The sequence below is a fragment of the Brassica napus genome, chromosome A7 (genome assembly GCF_020379485.1).
Source record: "Brassica napus cultivar Da-Ae chromosome A7, Da-Ae, whole genome shotgun sequence".
NCBI classification, from domain to species: Eukaryota; Viridiplantae; Streptophyta; class Magnoliopsida; order Brassicales; family Brassicaceae; genus Brassica; species Brassica napus.
In genome coordinates, this window is record NC_063440.1 from 25,837,158 (window position 1) to 25,857,813 (window position 20,656).

General features: G+C 36.2%; 6 protein-coding genes across 6 annotated transcripts; 3 read left to right on the plus strand and 3 right to left on the minus strand.

Moving 5' to 3' along the window:
• The first annotated feature begins 807 nt into the window (after nt 1–807).
• On the plus strand, nt 808–2,029 carry LOC106354324 (cytosolic sulfotransferase 18). The gene has a single exon (XM_013794235.3). It carries the CDS (start codon nt 875–877, stop codon nt 1,907–1,909), a length of 1,035 nt encoding a protein of 344 aa, XP_013649689.2. The 5' UTR covers nt 808–874; the 3' UTR covers nt 1,910–2,029.
• A 3,241-nt stretch (nt 2,030–5,270) lies between these two features.
• On the plus strand, nt 5,271–6,549 carry LOC111207244 (cytosolic sulfotransferase 18). The gene has a single exon (XM_022705115.2). The coding sequence runs from the start codon at nt 5,286–5,288 to the stop codon at nt 6,450–6,452; it is 1,167 nt and encodes a 388-aa protein (XP_022560836.2). The 5' UTR covers nt 5,271–5,285; the 3' UTR covers nt 6,453–6,549.
• A 34-nt stretch (nt 6,550–6,583) lies between these two features.
• LOC106354366 (cytosolic sulfotransferase 16) lies at nt 6,584–7,864 on the minus strand. Its single transcript, XM_013794284.3, has one exon. The coding sequence runs from the start codon at nt 7,758–7,760 to the stop codon at nt 6,744–6,746; it is 1,017 nt and encodes a 338-aa protein (XP_013649738.1). The 5' UTR covers nt 7,761–7,864; the 3' UTR covers nt 6,584–6,743.
• Nucleotides 7,865–8,980: 1,116 nt separating this feature from the next.
• Nucleotides 8,981–15,404, minus strand: LOC106357264 (cytochrome P450 78A5). The gene is made up of 2 exons (XM_013796940.3): nt 10,004–15,404; nt 8,981–9,863 (listed from the first exon to the last, which is right to left on the minus strand). The coding sequence occupies exons 1-2, from the start codon at nt 10,982–10,984 to the stop codon at nt 9,252–9,254; spliced, it is 1,593 nt and encodes a 530-aa protein (XP_013652394.1). The 5' UTR covers nt 10,985–15,404; the 3' UTR covers nt 8,981–9,251.
• A 540-nt stretch (nt 15,405–15,944) lies between these two features.
• Nucleotides 15,945–17,710, minus strand: BNAA07G31280D (transcription termination factor MTERF15, mitochondrial). Its single transcript, XM_013794286.3, has one exon. It carries the CDS (start codon nt 17,476–17,478, stop codon nt 16,177–16,179), a length of 1,302 nt encoding a protein of 433 aa, XP_013649740.2. The 5' UTR covers nt 17,479–17,710; the 3' UTR covers nt 15,945–16,176.
• Nucleotides 17,711–18,344: 634 nt separating this feature from the next.
• Nucleotides 18,345–20,591, plus strand: LOC106355973 (rhomboid-like protein 16, chloroplastic). The gene is made up of 8 exons (XM_013795827.3): nt 18,345–18,756; nt 19,254–19,368; nt 19,448–19,567; nt 19,657–19,764; nt 19,881–19,928; nt 20,058–20,159; nt 20,238–20,279; nt 20,368–20,591. The coding sequence occupies exons 1-8, from the start codon at nt 18,467–18,469 to the stop codon at nt 20,470–20,472; spliced, it is 930 nt and encodes a 309-aa protein (XP_013651281.2). The 5' UTR covers nt 18,345–18,466; the 3' UTR covers nt 20,473–20,591.
• The last annotated feature ends 65 nt before the right edge of the window (nt 20,592–20,656 follow it).

Genomic DNA, 20,656 nt, shown 5'->3' on the forward strand with positions numbered 1-20,656 from the left:
ATCTGAAACCATAATATGTTATATGATTTTCTCCTAAATATCATTAGATTCCACATTGTTTTTAATATATTATGAAATACAGATATTCACATCATAAAAAAACTTATATTTCTTTTATGTAAAAATAAAATTTTAATTTGTTATATTTATGATTCAGTATCATCATCTCACTTGTTAATTCTTGTTGAAGCCTTATACAAAATTATTGTATGATTTATCTTTCCATATAGTTAATACCGTTAAAAAAAAGCGTTCTAAATTTATAAGACAAATTTGAAGTGATACGTGATTGCCATTTACTAACATTAAACTAACACAAAGTAAAACTTCTTTTAGCATGCTAGACTCAATCAGAGAACATGCAAGTTCTTTTGAGGTTAAATATATTTTCTGTAATTAACCATCAAACAACAAAGGGTGATTCTTTCTATGAACTCAGTCATCTCACAAAGTCTTATCTTCCTTCGGAGAACCAAGCAGATATTAGCCCAATCAAAATTCTAAATCTTGTTGAGTATATGCACTATGCATATATATTGGGTACGGACGAACAATAACTACCTGCAACTTCTAAGTTGGGCCTATACTTAGTAGATTGTAAATGTTACTAATCCATTAATCAAAATAAATGACAAAATAAAACTTGTTAAGTTGTACTACCTTTTAACTCTGTTCCTTGATCAGTCACATTAGACTGAGATTTATGCTACATATTTTACGCATGTGTGCCACCAAACCAACAACCTACGAATCACAAACTAACACGTGGGTGAAAAATAGAATCATTACTTAAAAACCCAATCCGATCTTTGTCCGAACACAGACCATCATCAATCTTCCCACAAAACACAAGTCCTCAAAATCCTATAGCTCAATGGAATCAGAGCCCTTAACCGTAACGACCGTACCGAACCAAGACAAGACCGAAACAGAGTCATCAGAGTTCGAGAAGAATCAAGAACGTTACCAAACACTAATCTCCACGTTCACACACGAGAAAGGGTGGAGACCTAAAGAGCCTTTCATCGAGTACGGTGGTCACTGGTGGGTACAGCCTCTCCTCGAAGGCTGCCTTCACGCGCAAGAGTTCTTCCAAGCTCGACCCGACGACATCTTCGTCTGTAGCTACCCAAAGACAGGCACCACTTGGCTCAAAGCCTTGACATTCGCCATCGTAAACCGATCTCGCTTCGACGATACCTCGAACCCTCTCCTCAAACGCAACCCTCACGAGTTCGTTCCTTACATCGAGATAGATTTCCCTTTCTTCCCTCAAGTCGATGTTCTTAAAGACAAAGGTAACACTCTGTTCTCAACTCACATCCCTTACGAGTCATTACCGGACTCAGTTGTGAAGTCACGTTGTAAGCTGGTTTACATCTGGAGAGACCCAAAGGACACTTTCATCTCCTTATGGACGTTTCTACACAAAGAGAGGTCAGAGCTTGGTCCTGTAAACAACCTCGAGGAGTCTTTTGATATGTTCTGTCGAGGTTTGTCTGGTTACGGTCCTTATCTTGATCATGTCTTGGGGTATTGGAAAGCTTACCAAGAGAATCCGGATAAGATTCTGTTTCTAAAGTACGAGTTCATGAGAGGTGATCCTTTGCCGTATGTGAAGAAGCTAGCTGAGTTTATGGGGTTTGGATTCACGGAAGAGGAAGAGGAGAAGGGTGTTGCTGAGAATGTTGTGGATCTTTGCAGCTTCGAGACGTTGAAGAATCTTGAAGCTAATAAAGGGGAGAAAGAGAGGGAAGATCGTGCTGCTGTTTACGCGAATAGTGCTTATTTTAGGAAAGGTAAGGTTGGAGATTGGTCTAATTATTTGACTCCAGAGATGGCTGCTCGTATTGATGGGATCATGCAAGAGAAGTTCAAGGATACAGGTTTGCTTGAATATGGTCAATGACATGTTCTTGATTATTATGTGCTTGTTTGCAGCAGAGGTTTGCTCCTTTTGTCAGTTTGATTCTATTATGTAATATCAAGTTTTATATATTGGAAGCAGGCCCGTCCCTCTACTAAGGCACATTAAGCATTAGCTTTAGGCCACATAATATAAAGTAAATTATAGGCCACAATTTATGAAGTTGTTTGTAGATGAAATGGTTAAACAAGTGAAATACAACTTCTATATTTGGAGTTAGAATATTACTACTACCATTTTTTTAATAATTTTAGATAAAAGTTACATTAGAAGGCTACATTTTCTGACAGGCTTTAGGCCACGTAAAAGTTTGGAACGGCACTGCTTTCTACTTTTACTTTTGGTTTACATGCATCTTTTTTTGTTACATTTGCATCTTTTCTGATATTTTCTATAAGCTATTCCAACCATACTTCTGTTCATAGTTTCAGTTTCAACCCTTACAGCTACGCCTTTTTAGTTGAAGATGGTATTTTTAACTTCAGATCTTCAGAAGATCTAACGAATCTAATGAATATCACGAGGATTCCTGTGGTATTATTGGATTGGTCTATTGGTAACCATTCATGTCAGCAAGTTGGAAGCCCAGCGCAAACATATGCGATTGGAACAGTGTATGTTCCAACTCTGTCCGTACATCCGTAAATGTAAGAACGGGTTTGATGGGAATCCATCCATACCTTTCAAATGAGAACGGTTGCCAAGCTACTTCAGATCGTTTATTTTATTTTTTTATGGTTTTGAGAGTTGATTTTTTTTTTCGGACACAGTTCTTGTTGGCACCTTGTGCTTTTTTTTTCCTAAGAAAAGTTGAAAAATAAAATGATTCTGAGTATGAAATAACTGTTAAGAAACAGAGTCTTAATTCAAATGGTTGACCAAATGCCCACTAATTAATCTTTTTTTTTAAATTACCAAATGTTTCTATATTCAATAATCATCTATAATATAATAAACTAGTTTAAAATTTGTGTCTCGTGTGAAATGATCATTGTATATAAAATTATATTTATGTATTATTACTTATTTTATGTTTTTACATATTATAAACTAACAGAATAATAAATATATATTAAATAATTAAAAAAGACTGAAAAAATTAACTATATATAAATACTAATATACAACCCAAGTGTTTGTATACCGAATATATGTCGCACAAGGTGCGAATTTTAATCTAGTAACTAATCCAAGCTTAATTTTCTAGGATAATAAAAATATAAAACATGTAATATTGACAAATTTAAAATTTATATATTATCGTTATTTTTATATGTATTTATAATTTTGGATTGTCTATATAACTATCTATACATTTGGGCCAGGAACAATTGTAATTGGAATTGTTGATCAAAACTTAAAATTTATTATGGGCCCATTCATAACCATTTTCATTGTTTTAATGTTCGAGTGGAAAATGAGCTGTCAACACTTCTTGGTCTTGTTAAGTTGTAAACACTCGTTGATCTTGTTAAGTTGTATAACTAGCTTAAACACAAACACCTGTGTCAAGCTCAAAGTCTTCATTGATATTCTTGTAAATTTTTCACACTTGGAAAACCCTGAAAAAACGCCTCAGCAATCCATCAACATGCTTGATAAACCTTAAACTTGTTAACCCAACAGAAGCTCCATAAGCGACACAGCTTATTAGCTGTCCAATCACACAGTTTCACCATTAATTCTGTCAAAACCATAAGTCTGTTGCAGTGACTGAAACAACCACTTTATCCCTCTGCAAAACCATATTCCCTTGCTAGTCATTGAGTTGCAAATCATGTCATGAAACACCACTCAAACCTGTAGCTTGAAACAACTGCAGAAAACAGAACACTATAATGTGTTATTGTGACGAATTACTGAGACGAAAGTTATACGTAACAAATATGTGACGTTTTAAATACGGTAATGTGACTAAATTTTCGTAAAAGCTAATTCTGGTACATTTGCACTATGAACTGCTTTAATCACAACATTATACTGAGTTTAAACAAGTTGAAAAAGGTCAGAGAACACACAAGACCCAATTAACATAAAAGCAATCCTCTACAGTAGTGAAAAAGTAACGATATCTTTCAACAAACTCAACAGATAATGGATTCCATACATCCAAGTGAACTAAACTAAAAGGAAATACAAACAATTGATTATCCGACACAAAAGGAAACCGCTTCCCTTTAGCTAAATGACATATGAAACAATGACATTCTAACAGACTCGGACGAGGTGATAGCCATATAACAAAAACATTAGTTATAAAAATATATAGTAATTATTTTTATTTTCACAGGATTAATAGAGCTTTTGTCATTAACTCATATATCTAGTTCTTACTACTTCTGTTTCATAATAAGTGTTACTTTAGGTTTTTTTATTTTGTTTCTAAATAAGTATCATTTTACAATTTCAATGTAATTTGTACATTAAATCTACTTTTTACTCTTTTGAATAACAATAAACTTTTATTTAAATTATTTGCATTTAATTAATCATATATTAAATATGGATATATTATATAATTTTATTAATCTCTGTGAAATGTCAAAGTGACACTTATAATAAAACTGATGGAATACTTGTTAAATAAGATAATCAAACCACTCATCCAAAACTATAATGTCAATCTTTAAGCAAAAAAGAAAACTACAACTGTCAAATGTGAATCTTTAATAATTAACAATTGTCTACATTTTTGTTACTTAAGAAACCCTGTTTTCATGATTTCATCATATGAAGTTATGAACTCATATTTTTATAACTATATATACCCTTGATCTTTACCTAAGATTAGTAAAAGATGTCCTTGAACGTTTCTTTTGCTATAAAAGGTCATTGATCTTTTCTTACAAAAATAGATGTGGCAGGCAGAAGTATTAATTTACATACATGCCATAGACCATGCCATGTCTTGAAATTAGGTTATGACATGAACATCGACAATAAGTGACCGAGAATGCGGCTGTGATTCACTACGATGCGAACCTGAAACCGTGGCCAAAAAGTAAGTAAAAAAAACTTTACTCTGTGATAGATACTTGAACTGGAGCCGCTGTTATCTGCAAGATTGAATCACAGCTGAAAGTAGTTAGAGACTCTTTTCTTAATCAAGTAATTAGACGAAGATTTATGCTAGTGAAGACTGTAGAATGTAATTTATACATAGAAAACAAAAGAAATAAAAGAGTTTAGCTACTTATTAAAGGCGTTGTGCCACTAAACCAACAACCTACGAATCAGAGACTAACACGTGGGTAGAAACAGCTTCATTAGTGGGCAACCACGTGACAGCTACGGATTCTAAACTGGCCTTTTTTTTCTTTTTGTATTACTGATAGCCTATGAGAAACTACCTATCAACATGTACTTATTTAACCCAACTCCTAGCTCTGTCCGAACACAAACTATATCACTCATCCCTCACAAAACACAACACAAGTCCTCAAAATCGTACAGCTCCTTTGCCTTTCTTTTTTTTCTGTCTCCAATGGAATCAGAACCCCTAACCGACACGACAGGAGGACCAAACCAGGACGAGACCAAGACCGAGTCATCAGAATTCGAGAAGAATCAAGAACGGTACAAAGCTCTAATCTCCACGTTTACTCACGAGAAAGGCTGGAGGCAGAAAGAAGCCTATATCGAGTACGGTGGTAGCTGGTGGACACAATTCGTTCTCGAAGGCTGCCTTCACGCGCAAGAATTCTTTAAAGCACGACCCAACCACTTCTTCGTCTGTAGCTACCCAAAGACAGGTACCACTTGGCTCAAAGCCTTAACTTTTGCAATCGTAAACCGATCTCGCTTCGACCATTCCTCGAGCCCTCTCCTCAGACGTACCCCTCACGAGCTTGTTCCTTACATTGAGTTCGACGTCTCTTCCTTCCCTCAAGTCGATGTTCTCAACGACAACGGTAACAACACTCTGTTCTCAACTCACATCCCTCACGAGCTGTTACCGGTCTCGGTTGTGACGTCACGTTGTAAGCTGGTTTACATCTGGAGAGACCCAAAGGACACTTTCATCTCCCTATGGACATTCCTCAACAAAGCAAGGGCAGAACTTGGTTCTGTAAACAATCTCGAGGAGTCTTTTGATATGTTCTGTCGAGGTCTTTCTTGGTACGGTCCTTATCTTGATCATGTCTTGGGGTACTGGAAAGCTTACCAAGAGAATCCGGACAAGATTTTGTTCCTCAAGTACGAGTTTATGAGAGGTGGTCCTTTGCCGTATGTGAAGAAGCTAGCTGAGTTTATGGGGTTTGGATTCACACCAGAGGAAGAGGAGAAAGGGGTCGCTGAGAAAGTTATGAATCTTTGCAGCTTCGAGACATTGAAGAATCTTGAAGTAAACAAAGAAGAGAAAGAGAGGGAAAATCGTGCTGCTCTTTATGCGAATAGCGCTTTTTTCAGGAAAGGTAAGGTTGGAGACTGGTCTAATTATCTGACTCCAGAGATGGCTGCTCGTATTGATGGTATAATGGATGAGAAATTCAAGGATACAGGTTTGCTTGAACATGGTCAATGACAGGGTCTTGATCTTTATGCTCCTTTTGCCAGTTCGATTCTATTATGTAATAACAAGTTATATATTTGAACAAATGATAAATCTTGATTATGTTTTATTCAAATGGTGTTGTTTCTATAAGAGGAATTGGCTTTGTAACCAAATATCTTTCTCTTGTTATAAATAAGATGATACAGAGTACATTCAATACATATAACCAAATAGAGAAACAGAGTATCCTCTGTTCCAAACACAAAACAGAGCATCCTCTGTTTTGTACTGAATAACAAAAGAGATCAAAGACATGACACTTCACTGATCATGTTGAAGCAAGCCAGTATCTTTGAACGTCTCTTCCACTAACCCATCGATACGAGCAGCCATCTCCGGAGTCAGATAATTCGCCCAATCTCCAACCTTTCCTTTCCTAAAATACGCGCTATTCGCATAAACAGCAGGACGATCCTCCCTCTCCTTATCTCCTTTGTTAGCTTCAAGATTCTTCAACGTCTCAAAACTACAAAGCTTCACTACATTCTCAGCAACACCATTCTCCTCTTCCTCATCACTAAACCCATAACCCATGAACTCAGCCAACCTCTTCACAAAGGGCAAAGGATCAGCTCTCATCGTCTCGTACCTCAGGAAGAGAATCCTCTCCGGATTCTCTTTGTAAGCCTTCCAGTAACCCAACACATGATCCAGATAAGGACCGTACACAGACAAGCCTTTACAGAACATATCAAAAGCCTCTTCGAGACTCGCTAGCTGCTGACCCTCTTGAGACTTCTCCTTGTGGAGGAAAGTCCACATGGAGATGAAAGTGTCCTTCGGGTCTCTCCAAATGTAAACCATCTTGCAACCGGACTTCACTATCGACTCCGGTAACGACCCGTTGGGTATATGGGTGGAGTAAAGCTGGTTCTTGCCGTCTTGAAGGACGTCCACGGTCGGGTAGAACGCGAAGTCTATCTCGACGTAAGGCACGAACTCGTGAGGGTTACGTTTGAGGAGCGGGTTCGTTGCGTCGTCGAAACGTGAACGGTTTACGATGGCGTAAGTTAAGGCTTTGAGCCAGGTTGTGCCGGTTTTGGGGTAGCTGCAGACGAGGAAGTCGGTGGGTCGTGCTTGGAAATGGTCTTTGGCGTGGAGGAGGCCTTCGAGGAGACATTCTTGCCACCAGTGTCCGTTGTATTGGGTTAGGATCTCGTTTGGTCTCCATCCTTTGCTCTTTGGGAGGGCGGAGATGAAGTCTTGGTACTTCTTTTGGGTTTTCTCGAACTCTGAGAGCTTGAGTTGGGATCCGTTTTGGGTCGTGTTGGGTTCCATTGGGGATGATGTTGAGTGATGGAGTCAGAGGATGTTTCGGGAAGCTCTTGTGGAGTTGTGGAGGATGATGATGTAAGAAGAAGATGGACGGTTCTATAAATAGAAGGAAAGATTTTAGGTAGGTGATGATGTCTCGCATCATTTGAATAGAAACGATTAATAAACCAAATAATTATATTGAGGTTATAAAATTTAAAAATTCGTCTTGCGTCGGTAAAATTCAAAACTTTGATTTTGAATTTTTTTTTTTTTGTATTTATAATTTTACATAATTAAGGTTCTCGCTTTGATAGGTTAGACTTAGATAAATAAATACAAATGTAAAGCACATTGAATACTAATTTTGTGAGGAGGAGGAGGAGGAGGAGGAGAAGTGGTTGTTGTTGAGACTAAAAAGTCACGTTTTAGAAATGTACGTTTGCAGGTAGAGGTTTAGTTGGTCTCATTCGTTAATTGAGTTCGGTCCACGTTTATCTCTAGGCTGGTGCTGAATTTTCTATGCAGCTTCCAAACAAACCCGTACACTTTATTTTCTGATGAAAGAACATTTTTTTCATTGAATTTTTGCAGTTCTATTAAGGCCATATTGCCTATATATCCATCATCAAATCCAACATATCATTTGTGAGTTCGACATTTTTCCTCTACAAAGAAGGTTTTCCTCCTATGTAGACTTCAATTTATCTTAATCAAGTAATAAATCATCCTTGTAATTTAATTTCTTTTTGTTTAGCAGGAGGTCTTTGAACTTGTCTACTCAGGCTAACCTAAAGGATAACATGATTAATTGGTCTTTTTCCTACTACCAATAGAACTTGAACCTGAAGCTATATACACTGTATTTGTTAACTCCTAGTTGTAACATAAGTACATGACTTGTTAGCAAACAAAAACCACAACAATAAGCCAAACTATCAAAAGACTGATGAAAAAGAGATGCAACCTATATAGAGAATAGCATAAAACATTTCAAAATTAGTTTTTGTTCCAAACCTAGTAAACCAAATCTGAAACTCCAAACTAATGTAACTTTATGTGAAAAGTTCTTTTTTTTTACTAAATAAACTTCAAACAAAACTAACAAACCTTGATTAGGTTATCCTTTTCCAAATTATGGTTTAGATTTCCTCAACAAGACATTTTAATGTTGAATTTGATTCAAATACTAAAAATTGTAAAACTAAAGTATATATTTCCGAGTAAAATGTAACAAGTCTACGTAGATGAACATTTTGATATTAATTGCATGAGAAAATATTACAACATATTTGGTCAATAAAACTTGATAGAAGGAGAAAATATAATAATTTGAAACAAACTTTCTTATTGGAATTCTGATACTTAAACACGGTAGAAACTTTTTAGACTAATTTATTTAGATGTAGCTAGTGACAGAAAAAAGGACAGTAATTAGATATCTCCCACGGTAAATCAAACAAAACCGAGAGAGAGATAGAAAATGGCATAGTTTGATAGCCAACAAAACACATATTAAACCCTAGGGATTGCCTTACAAACAAGAGAGTTCTTCATCTCTAGTGAGAGCTTCAAAGTCTCACTCAAATCTACTTCACCACAGGGAACCCACTTGAAGCTACCTAGCAACTGAGCCAGCCATAACTCCACAGTAGCTATACCCATAGACTTACCAGGACAAACCCTACGCCCAGCACCAAAGGGAGCAAGCCTCAAATCAGATCCCATTATGGGAAAATTATCACCTTCTTGTGCACCAAGAAACCTCTCTGGCTTATACTCATGAGCCTCCGGCCAGACCTTTTCATCATGGGTTATAGCCCACATGTTAACCATGGCAGTGGTCCCAGCGGGGATAAAGTGGGTCCCAATTTGAGTGTCGTGAATAGAGAGACGAGCCCATGAGAGGAGAGGACCAGGTGGGTGCATCCTTAGGGTCTCCTTGACGATGGCACGGATGTATGGAAGCTTGGAGAGGTCTGAGTCTGAGACTTCACGTCCCGTTTCACCCTCAATAGCATCTATCTCGGCCTGCGCCTTTGCTTGAATGTCAGGGTGAAGAATCATCCTCGCAAGGATCCATTCCAGTAAAATTGTCACGGTGTCCGTTCCCCTAAAAATCATTTCCTATATCGAAAAACCAATGTTTAGGTTTTGCTACTTACTCGACCAATCCATATATTTATCTAAGAAAACTCTAAATATTATTATTTTATTAAACTAAAAGACTTAATTAATTTATATAGTTTACACACACTTGTTCTTACCCAAAGGACGGCAATCATGTCAGAGTCTGAAAGTTTGATGTTGCCTTGCATGCCAAGTAAGACATCAACAAAGTCATCATCATTAGTGCCCTCTTCTTCTTTATTATCACGAAGAGACCTCTTTGATTTGTGCTCCTCGATTATATTTCCGACAAACACATTCACCTTACCAACCAAGCTACGGCATCTTCTCCTTACGCCTTGTAAATCTAACCACCTCAGTCCCGGGAAATGATCACTCCAGTTGAATATTCCAAGAAGCTCATAGCCTTCGGACACCAAATGCTCCAACTTCGAGTTAACGATACTACCATCGTTGAAGTCATATGTTTTACCAAAAACGCTAGACATCACGTTGTTGAGTGATCCAAAATGCAAGATTCTTTTGATATGCACCTCTCCATAACTTGCCATCGCATTCTTGATCTCTTCCACCATAGTTTCCCCGATTTTTCGACGTGATTCTCCGAAAGAGGAGATCCTCTTAGGGCTAAAGAGATGAGTAGAAGAGATTCTCCTCAGCTCTCTCCAGTAATCACCAAAGGGAGCAAACCCCATAGCTCTATGAAAAAGCAGCTCGTAAGCCGACTCTTTCACAGGCCGGTCCGCAAATGCAGAGCTGTTTAAGATCTCTTTAGCCGTCCCCGGTTCGCTAGTTATCACAAACCGGGTAGACCCGACGGAGAAAGCCATGAGAGCTTTTGCTTTGCAAGAGTTAGCGATATTGGCGAGGATTCTGTGTGTCAAGGCGTTGTTAACGAAGGCTAAGAGGAGGCCAATGATGGGGAGACCAGACGGGCCAGGAATGGCGGGTAAGGTTTTGGATTCTGGTCTGGTGTGGGAACGAGCTTTGTAGAGTGCCCAAGCAAAGCCACCTGGAGTCAACCAGAAAACGAAAAGGGAGATGAAGAGGAGAATGCTGAGACAAAGGTCGAGACTTAGAAATGGATAAGCGAAGGAAAGACTCGTATCAATAGCCATTTTGTAGAAGATATTAGGGTTTTTTAGATAGTGAGCTGAAGAGAAGAAACAGTGATGATGATGATAATGGGGATAGTGAGATGTTTCTTATATAGTGGAGGAATTTAACTACGGTTAGATGAGGTGATAAGTAGAATTTAATTAATTAACAATCAGTCCTAATGCAGTCTAACCATGGTTAATACTCTTTAGAAAGATATAACTCGCACCGCTTAAATTATTTTTCAAATCTGATGGATTTGCCCTTTTTGTATCATGCATGGTATGTTTATACATTCTTTTTGCTAAATTGTAAATATCATTGAGAATAATGAAGGTACGGTTACATTTTTTTGTATCATGCGTATGTTTATACATGCTTTTGTTTACTTCCCATAAAAAAGAACAAGGCAATACACATTGCAATTAAAATAAATCAATCTTTGTGATAGCATATAGCGAGCCCTATCAATCTATCAATACATATCTCGTCAATTAATTTTCCATGGTATACATGCGAAAGAATGATTGGAATAAAGATGAATGGGCAAAGATGAACATAATATAAAAAAAGTTAGAAGAAATTAGTTTCATCAATTTTTCTTCAAAACTGTAGTGAAATATTTTTGTTTGTTTGGAATTCTGCTTACTTTTTGTGAAATTGATAGAATGTATCATTTTTTATAAAATTGATGGAATAAGTTTTTTTTATAGAATTGATGGAATTTTGCTTTCCCTTATTCTTTTCAAAGCAACTAGCTAGGTGGTACCCACCACTTACCAGCGACATGTTGGATTGGTTTTATTAGGACTTCCAACTGCACTGTTAGACAATACATTTGCGGACACTGATACGTTAGCAGTCAAGTGGAACTAGCAATGTCGGATCAGATTTTCGTTAATTATATCTTCCGAGGATTAATATAATATTTTTACAATTATATTTATTTCTTCCTTTTCGTATGGAAAGTCGGTCACCGATGAAAGTTGAAAAAGGTCAAAGATAAAAGTTTGTATGAACATAAATAATAATAATAATTAAATTGTAAATCCTATGATAATCGATACTCGATAAACATGGTCGGTTGGAGTCTTGGACACAATTTGACCGGAATGTGAATGAGTCATGTAGAGTTGGCTACCTGTCTGAACCTACAAAATGCTACTAGGTAGCTAGAGAAAGGCTAGAACTAAAACTATTTAGAACAATAAAATATATTTTTGTCATTTCTATCGTTATTGTTCTTTAAAGACTACAATTTTGAATTAGTTTTCGTGTATAAAATACTATTTTATACCACAACAATAGAACAATTTTGCTTTATATGTCCTTGTGGCTGAGATATAGAGGTCAGAAACACCATTCATGCTAGGAAAACTCGAAAGCTATTTGAAACTCTCATGTCCTTGTAGCTGAGATAAATATGTAACCTTTAGTTCTTGTAATTGATTCATTAATCTGATATTTACAATCTAGCAAAAAAATAAATAACAATCTGCAATAACTATCTTTCGAAAACACATTTTAATTATAACCACATTTTCCCCTAATTTCATACACATGGTAATATTCTTAATGCATATTGGTAAATAAGAGTATGATATTGTTGTCTTAAGAATTCGAACGTCGGACATCTCATAAACCCTTTGAAAACTCTAACTTAATTATACCAATGTCATTAGAGCAACCTTATTGATAAGGTTCTAATATTGAAGTTCTAATTTGGTTTATTATTTTAATAGAGTTGAATTATTAGATTAATTTTAAATATTTTTCTAAATATCAAACCACTTATAAATTGACATTTTTAAAGAGGAATTCTAAAAATATCTAATTTTAGATATTTTTCATCTTTTCTCTTATTTTTCTTTATTTATTTTGTTTAAATACTTATAGCCACAAGCAAGCTCAGAAGAATCGAATCATCGCCTAAAAGCAAGGGAATGAACTCACGAAATATCAATCAATGGACATGCTCCGGCACATATGTATAGTGCTTTGCTTAGTGAAATTTGAAATATTTAAAATGAAATATTAGAGAAGACTAGAAGAGTTATTAGTTACTGAATTAAATATGAATCATGGACGTGGTTTCTACCTAGATATTCCATTGGGACTGGAACCAATTTAATAATGAAATCGTTGATCAACAAGATAGATTTGCTTCCCTTGGACCCAACAAAAAAGTCACTGTTCTCTCAATGTCTCTAAGAAACGCCCATGAGTCGACAGTGTCGGTCCTTCATGCAAACTTATACTCTAATATATTGCAAAAGGAAAATCGGGGATGGGCATCAATCCTTGGTATAAATTTTAGTTTTGCTGGACGTTATAGACAACATCGTTAATTAATTCACCTAAAACAAAACAAAAAACGTCAATTATCCAATATAACATTTTATAGGTCCGTTATAATATATCAGCATGGTTTATTAGCTAATATTAACTAACTAATAGTTGATGGAAACTGTTCGAAACTGGGTTCCCTACCAATATGGTTTCAATCAGCGTATAGTTTGAATATGAATAAAAGTCAAAGTATGAAGTATCATAGTTACATTTATATACATATATACATAAAAATTACGTCACCAAACATAGTAATATGGTGGCCAACTGGCAATGTTTGATGCAGGGTGGGAACCAAACATAGCCTCGACCTCGTTTACCACAAAATTGTCTCCTTCAACATTGATACCACACAGGCACACACAGAGTAGTGATACATATATGATATATGCAATATAAAGTTGAGGCAACGGTATGTGCATTGTGCATATATATTTATGTATGGTCGTCATAGGTTGTCTAAACCAAGAGACATTATAAGCTGGAATGATACGTAAGAAGAAAGCAAATGTCACAAATCATGTGGGTCTTACAAAAGTAAATTCCATTTCTAACTGAAAACCGTTGTTTAAATACGTTGACCAGGTCAAAGATGTTATTTGACCAACTGTCGCTTCTTTGCGTCCACGTCTTAGAGCACCCCCATTGAGGGTTCATGGGGGGAGTTCACACAAAAACCAAGAAAAAAAAATAATAAAATAATTCAATCTCATGAACCCTCTCTCTCCTAAAGTTCTCTTGGTTGAACCCCTCTCTCCTAAAATTCATCACTGTAGTGCGGGCCCCATGTGTCGTGGCGGCCCGCGATTGGTCTAACTTTTTTTTTTATTATTATTTTTTTTTAAAAAAACCAAAAAGAAAAAGAAACAAATTTTAATAATAAAAAACTAAAAAGATGAAACCCAAGAGGGGGTTCATTGATGTGGATGCTCTTAAACTAGTTAGTGCTTCAGCCTCTCAGATTATTGTTTTCTGTTTTATTACTATCCACCTTAACCTCTTACAAATTTTGTATAGAAATATAATACTTGTCGGTACTGTTATTTTATCAATATTTCATTTTAGAGTACTCTTAATGGAAGAAATCCACCGAATATATATTTTTAATTATAGACTAGTTTTTATCATTCAAAATAATAATTGAATGCTATTTGTAAAATAAGTTTTAGATTTTCTTGAAGGTTTTCAAACAAACAACTTTCTCTATTTTCTTCTTTTTAGATTATTTTATTTACTTTTAATTATGAAAGACTTTTAGGAATCTCCATGATAATGCTCTTAGGACATATTCATCCATGGACTTTTATAGAGTCTGTCAATTTTTTTTAGAAATAAAAAGCTAATAATTAAAAGAAATTCTATAAAGCTTGCCAAAGACTAAATTATATAATTTTAGATATTTCATGAGATAATCATATAAATAATAATTCTCTTACAGTAGATTTATTGAGCTAATCTAGAGAGAGAATCAGCTATTTGAAAAAATAAAATAATAAAAAAGCATGTGAGATATTAAGAAAATTCTTATCGACAAAACTCTCAGATACATGTTATAACTACCGTCACCAAATTGTTGGGTTAATTATTTTTTAAAAAAGCGAAAAGTAATTTTATCATTTAAGAACTATTTTTTCTTTCTCCGAGAAATTTTAACCTTTCATTACCAATAAGACTCCTTTAGAGAACTATTATTAAGAACTCCAGTTTAGGGTTTTCAACCTAAAGGTATTCCCTCTGTTCCTTAATATTGGGGGTGATTGGTTGAGTTGTAACTTTAGAAATTTACTTTAGAATTTTGTCTGTAGGATTTTTTGATTTAGCTTTAAGAGCTGTACCTTTAAAATTTCCTACAGCCAAAAAGATGGAGCTTTAGAAAATAAGACTTTTACAACTAGTTTTTTTTGTTTTTTGGCTGTAGCTTTAATTTTTTGGTTGTAGCTTTAAAAAGTAATGTAAAGCATGATTGGTGATTTTAAAGCTGTAGATAAAAATTAAAGCTAAAGTCACTTGCTAAATCCCAACCAATCACCCCCATTATATATTCTAAGAAAAACAATTGTTTTAAAAAGATCTATTTTTTATACTTTCAAGACATGTTTTATTAACTAATTGCAAATTTCAAAAAACTTAATTGCACTTCTTGAATTGTTATTGGCATAAAATTATGAAACAAAGATAAACACAAAAAAATATGCAAATTTAATATGTTTTATTAAAATGTGTGAAAAATCTAGAATATATAACATTAAGAAACAGAGAGAGTATTATTTTATTGTAAATCAGTAACAAAATTCATCATTTTTATGAAGATTAAGTAGTTGATTAAGTAAGACATATGTTGAGTATCTAATTGATTTCTCAAAGTTCTTAATTGATTTCTCGCTCTTACCATTTTTGTATTAGTTTTGTTTACTTTTCAAAATCGTTGATCCTTCATACTTCTTTAACGTATACAGGCCTGGCCATGAATTGTTTTCTTTCTTTCTAATCATTGGCAAAACAGACCACTAGCCTGCCCGGCCCACGAAATATTTCTAACTACTATCTAAAGTTGAAACAGGCTCTTGTTTGTTTTAGAACCAAAGTCATTGCATTTGATCAGCAAATCCCTCAGCCATAGTCGCATAGACATTGAAACAAAAGGCAATGGGCCGTTGGTAGATGCATACGGTGACTACAAATCGTGTTTTTCAAGGGTGATGCATTGTCCTCTGAGTAATCAAAGCCATTAACTCAAAAGGAGAGTTTCCAGAAAACACATATCGACTCAGAGCAGCTCGTCGTAAACAAAATCAGGGAGCGAGAATCCACCGTTATGTGTCAATCTAGTATCCGTTTTCAAGCAGTGCAAGATAGCATCTAACTAAGCAAGCGACTCTACAAAAGACTTCATGTTCAGCACATCTTCCTCCGTTGTTACATGACAAGACGGCTTCATAAGCTTCCAAAGCCCAGCAGGATGTCGCTGCTTCCTCACCCTTGCATCCTCCCTCCTCTTCCCAAAGATTCTCTCACACTCCGGATAAGGTTTCACATACAAGTTATAGAATCTCTTCATACTCGGTTTAACCAAACCTTTCAACCCAACATCACACCCAAGCCCGCCTCTAAGCCTCAAGTACTCAACCACATCGTACCTTGGCACAATCTGCTTCCGAAAATTCACCCCTAGAAACTCCGGCACATCAGCTAAACAGCTAACATGAAACCCCATCCTGTTAGTCAAAAACTCAACCTTCTTCTCAACCTCATCCACCTCATACAAAACCACCCTCGGCTCTTTCCACACAACCTTGAAGGCCTCTCTCCGAATCAGCCCGTGTCTGCATAAACAATCAACTCTAACCTTCACTTCAAACCCGGCACGAAACAACCCTTTCTCAATAATCTCATCTTTGATCACTTCACGGCATTTCAAGGTCTTGATCAACTCCAAACATCTCGAAAGCTCTCCCAGCTCCAAACCAAGAACTCTGGGTTCTCTGAAAATCTCTTTCTTGATCTCCTCTTTGCTAAACCCAATCCTTATAAACTCATCGAGCAGTGGATTAAGCTTGGACTCAATACTAATCCCTAAGATCTCTGGAAAAACGTGAAAGAACCTCTCAATGTCGCTTGGAGGGATGTCTATATTAACTAAAAACTCAACCTTTCTGTGGATTTCGATCTCGCTGAGTGCAAGAACGTTAGGGAAGGATTCAAGAACTTTACTTACAGTACTATCGCAAAAGCCTAAACCTTTTAGTACCTTAGTGCATTGGTGAAACTTATCTGGGTTGATTCCGAATCTGCTCGAGTGTTCGAGGATGCTTTTGATTGCGGAAGATGAGGAGAGACCAGAGAGAGGAGCTCTCCATTTTTTCAGGAAGTTTGGTCGGAGGACGTTGGGGCAGTCGTGGATCAAGGAGACGAGCTGTTTCTGAGGGAGTTTGAAGGATAGTAAGATGGAGAGAGAAGCTTCGGTTTGGGATAGATCTGAGTTTGAGAGGAAGGTGTTTTTAGAGAGGAAGTGTTGGAGAGAGGAGGGAGGGAACCCGTGACGTTGGAGGAGGTTCGCGAGTGAGATTTGCTTCCTGTAGTTTGATTGCGAAGAGGGGTTTGAGGATAGTGATCGATTTGGTGTGTAGCGAAGGAGATTGATGAAAGGTTTAAGCTTTGAGGCCATTCTGAAAATTTACAGAGGAAGGAGGAAGAAGAGAACACGATGGATGTCGTGTAAGAAAATTAAGGTCATGATAATTACATTTGTGTCCTCGAAGTTTTTATCTTGTTTTTGAGCAAGGCTCTTACTTTCAATTTTGACATTTTGCCCTTTTCTTCTTTAGGCTTTGTCGTTTTCTCTTGATTGTGTGACTGGCTAAGAAAGAATTGGTTAAGGATAATTTTTATTTGGTTGATTATATATCATAGTTACCACAAACTTCAAAGATAGTGTGATTGGAAAGTGTGTGTAAACATTCATATTGAGAGTATCGCTCACCAGGTCACCACAATGATTAATCTCTTCCAGATAGTAAGATAATCAAGAAGGAACAACAGAATGTCCAAATTGCCTCAAGAAGCATGTCAGTCTATTTGAAACCAATAATTCAAACAAACAGTCTCTATCAACTTAGCCTGAACATATACCATCCTGAACGAACTATATATTAGTCTATAATTCTCCTGTTTTATTCCAATAATTAATTGTAAAGAAACGGTAAAAAAAAAAATAGTTTGATCTAATGTAGATTACATACTAACTATTCTGAATGGTGGTCAATACCTCGGGTTCCTCTAACCTTAAAAGATTCGTGGGCACGGATAATGGCTGGTGGTCTTTCTGATTTTGTAGCTTAATTATTTCACTTGAATGTATATATAATTTATATTGTTAATCTGATTGATAGATGTATGTTATGTTTCAATAAATATTTACAACTTCCCAACAATCTTGAGAAAATATTTATATTTTACCTTAGAATAAAAGTTGTAATCACTAAACTAGTGTGATATCATATTTTGTTTACAAATATTGCTGACGTTGGTAACTAACACACATACCTCATGATAATATAATATACGTACAGAAGTTACGTCCTTTTTGTCTTCTTCTTCTTCTATATCTAAAATGCTCAATTTGGTAAAATTTGAAATGAATTTGTTGGAAGAAAATGCATGCGCTTTTCTCTCGCAGGTTCGTCGTTGGCTCCTCTTCTTCTTCGCAGCTAACTAAATCTCTGATGAAGAAGAAGCTCGCTTTTTCTCACTCGAGCCAGAGCCGCCATATTCTGAGCCATCTTCCTTCTTCATCTTTTGTAACCCGCTTTGTTCCATCTCTTCTGTCGCTGTCGGAGAAAGCTCATGGGTCCGGAAGTGTGTTGGAAGCTAGAGCTGGGTTCTTCTATACTCAGCTTCCTCCTCCTAAGCCTTGGGTCTTCACTGGCTTTCAAAAACGTGGATGGTATTGTTTCTTCCCCTATTTACTCTTAACATGTCTTACACAACTGAGCTTGGATATGATTTTTATATAGTAGCTTAATCTACATTTCTTTTGTTTTCTTGGAGAAACTTCTCTTTGAGTTTGTAAAGTTTCTAGCTTTATTTTTAGGGTTTTAAGGCATGATTTATGTGGTTAATTCACTACTTTTTTTGCCTTTCCAAAATCAAAATTGCTTTTGTATATGTGAGGAAACAGAAAAAGAACAATGAGAAATCAATAGGCTTTTTTTTTACCATTTCTGTGTAGTTCTTGATTTTGAGTAGCAGCAGAAAGCTCTTTTGATGCTTTTCCTTTTGTAGACTAGGAGCTGATTTTGTTAAAGGAGTAGGCTTTTCACTTGTGTTCCATGGTTTTCACTTTTCTAGGAGCTAGTCCCATTTTGATTTTTGTTAAAGGAGTAGGCTTTTCACTTGTGCTCCATGATATAAACTCTTTTTTTTTTGGGTTTTCTCTGGCAGGAAGTCTTGGTTTAATGGAGCTAATGGCGTTGTCTTCGGACTGATAATAGCTAATGCTGCTGTATTTACTATGTGGAAGGTTTACGACCGGGAATGGATGATCAAAAATTTTGCGGTCAGATCAACAACGTCCAAAGCTCTAATCTTTTATCTTTTATTTGATGTTTAGCTCTTGTCTTTTGATCTTTGTGCAGCTATCATTGAAAAGCTTTATGACTGGACGTATACACACGCTGATAACTTCGGGGTTCAGTAATGTTGGAACCAGTCAACTCATCATGAACATGATTGGACTCTACTACTTTGGGACCAGAGTATGACCTCTTCTTTCCTTAACGTTTAAATTTTCCAGAGTGAAACCTTTCCTTTAATGAATGAATATTTATAACCCCATTGTTGTTAGATCGCAAGAACACTGGGACCGGTCTACCTTTTGAAGCTGTACATTGCGGGATCACTTGCTGGCTCTCTTCTCTTCTTAAGTGCTCATGCTGTAATGGCAATACTCAAGGTATATAATATCAACCAGAATAGTTTCCTTGCTCTCACATCATGAAAGGTCCACAGATGAGTAGTTTTTCACATTATTAGTATTTACGTTTCTATATTGGTTGTTCAATCATACAGAGCCAAGGAGTTTCCTACAAGGGTCAATCAAAACCCATTGGACTGCTGGTATGTTTCTTTTATTCATCCAGTTAAATGAACTTGTCAGAGCATCTTTTGGAGTGAGAGAGAGAGACGCAGAGGTTCTTGTTTAAAATCACCAAGATGAGGTAAAACTCTTTCTAACTTGTGTGGCAGGGTCCACAGGGATCTGTATATGCCATTGCACTGCTGGATATGTGCCTCTACCCCAAAGTTACTACATACTTTGCGTTTATTTGCCGAGTACCCGTAATGCTTGTAAGGAGGACTATTTACATACTCGTCATAATGAGAGTGAAACTCTTTGCTAATTACTCTCACTCTTTAATATTTCAGGTAATCTTATCCTTCGAAAACAAGGTTTTGAAGGTGTTAGATGTGAGTATCTGACAATCTAATCTAACATCTGTTTGGAAACAATCTGAATATCTCTCTTAAACTGGACTAACTCCTTTGAAATTTGCAGGGGGAACAGAAGAGAATCACCGCGGGTATGATTCACGCTGTAGGAGGAGCTATGGTTGCAGCCATTGCGTGGAGACGTATTAAGAAAGGTCTATTCAGCTATTGATTGGTTTCATTACTGGTCCATCTATGAGTCCTTGGATTTGCTGCAAAAGACTCAGTTGATATGATCATAATAGTGTTTTTTTTTTTGACTTTGTGAGTCACAATGAGATTTTATTACTATTGACTTTTTTTGGACAACGAAATTAGTAAGGGTAGTTTGTGTTTTGTCTTGTCTTTCTTTGGAC

What these genes read in the sequence shown, in the direction of transcription:
- LOC106354324 (XM_013794235.3), top strand. Translation starts at nt 875, where the DNA reads ATGGAATCAGAGCCCTTAACCGTAACGACCGTACCGAACCAAGACAAG.
- LOC111207244 (XM_022705115.2), top strand. Translation starts at nt 5,286, where the DNA reads ATGTACTTATTTAACCCAACTCCTAGCTCTGTCCGAACACAAACTATA.
- LOC106354366 (XM_013794284.3), bottom strand. Translation starts at nt 7,760, where the DNA reads ATGGAACCCAACACGACCCAAAACGGATCCCAACTCAAGCTCTCAGAG.
- LOC106357264 (XM_013796940.3), bottom strand. Translation starts at nt 10,984, where the DNA reads ATGGCTATTGATACGAGTCTTTCCTTCGCTTATCCATTTCTAAGTCTC. An exon ending in ACATGATTGCCGTCCTTTGG is followed by an intron (nt 9,864 to 10,003) that starts GTAAGAACAAGT and finishes TTTTCGATATAG; the next exon opens with GAAATGATTTTTAGGGGAAC.
- BNAA07G31280D (XM_013794286.3), bottom strand. Translation starts at nt 17,478, where the DNA reads ATGGCCTCAAAGCTTAAACCTTTCATCAATCTCCTTCGCTACACACCA.
- LOC106355973 (XM_013795827.3), top strand. Translation starts at nt 18,467, where the DNA reads ATGCATGCGCTTTTCTCTCGCAGGTTCGTCGTTGGCTCCTCTTCTTCT. An exon ending in GGATGATCAAAAATTTTGCG is followed by an intron (nt 19,369 to 19,447) that starts GTCAGATCAACA and finishes ATCTTTGTGCAG; the next exon opens with CTATCATTGAAAAGCTTTAT. An exon ending in CTGTAATGGCAATACTCAAG is followed by an intron (nt 19,765 to 19,880) that starts GTATATAATATC and finishes TCAATCATACAG; the next exon opens with AGCCAAGGAGTTTCCTACAA.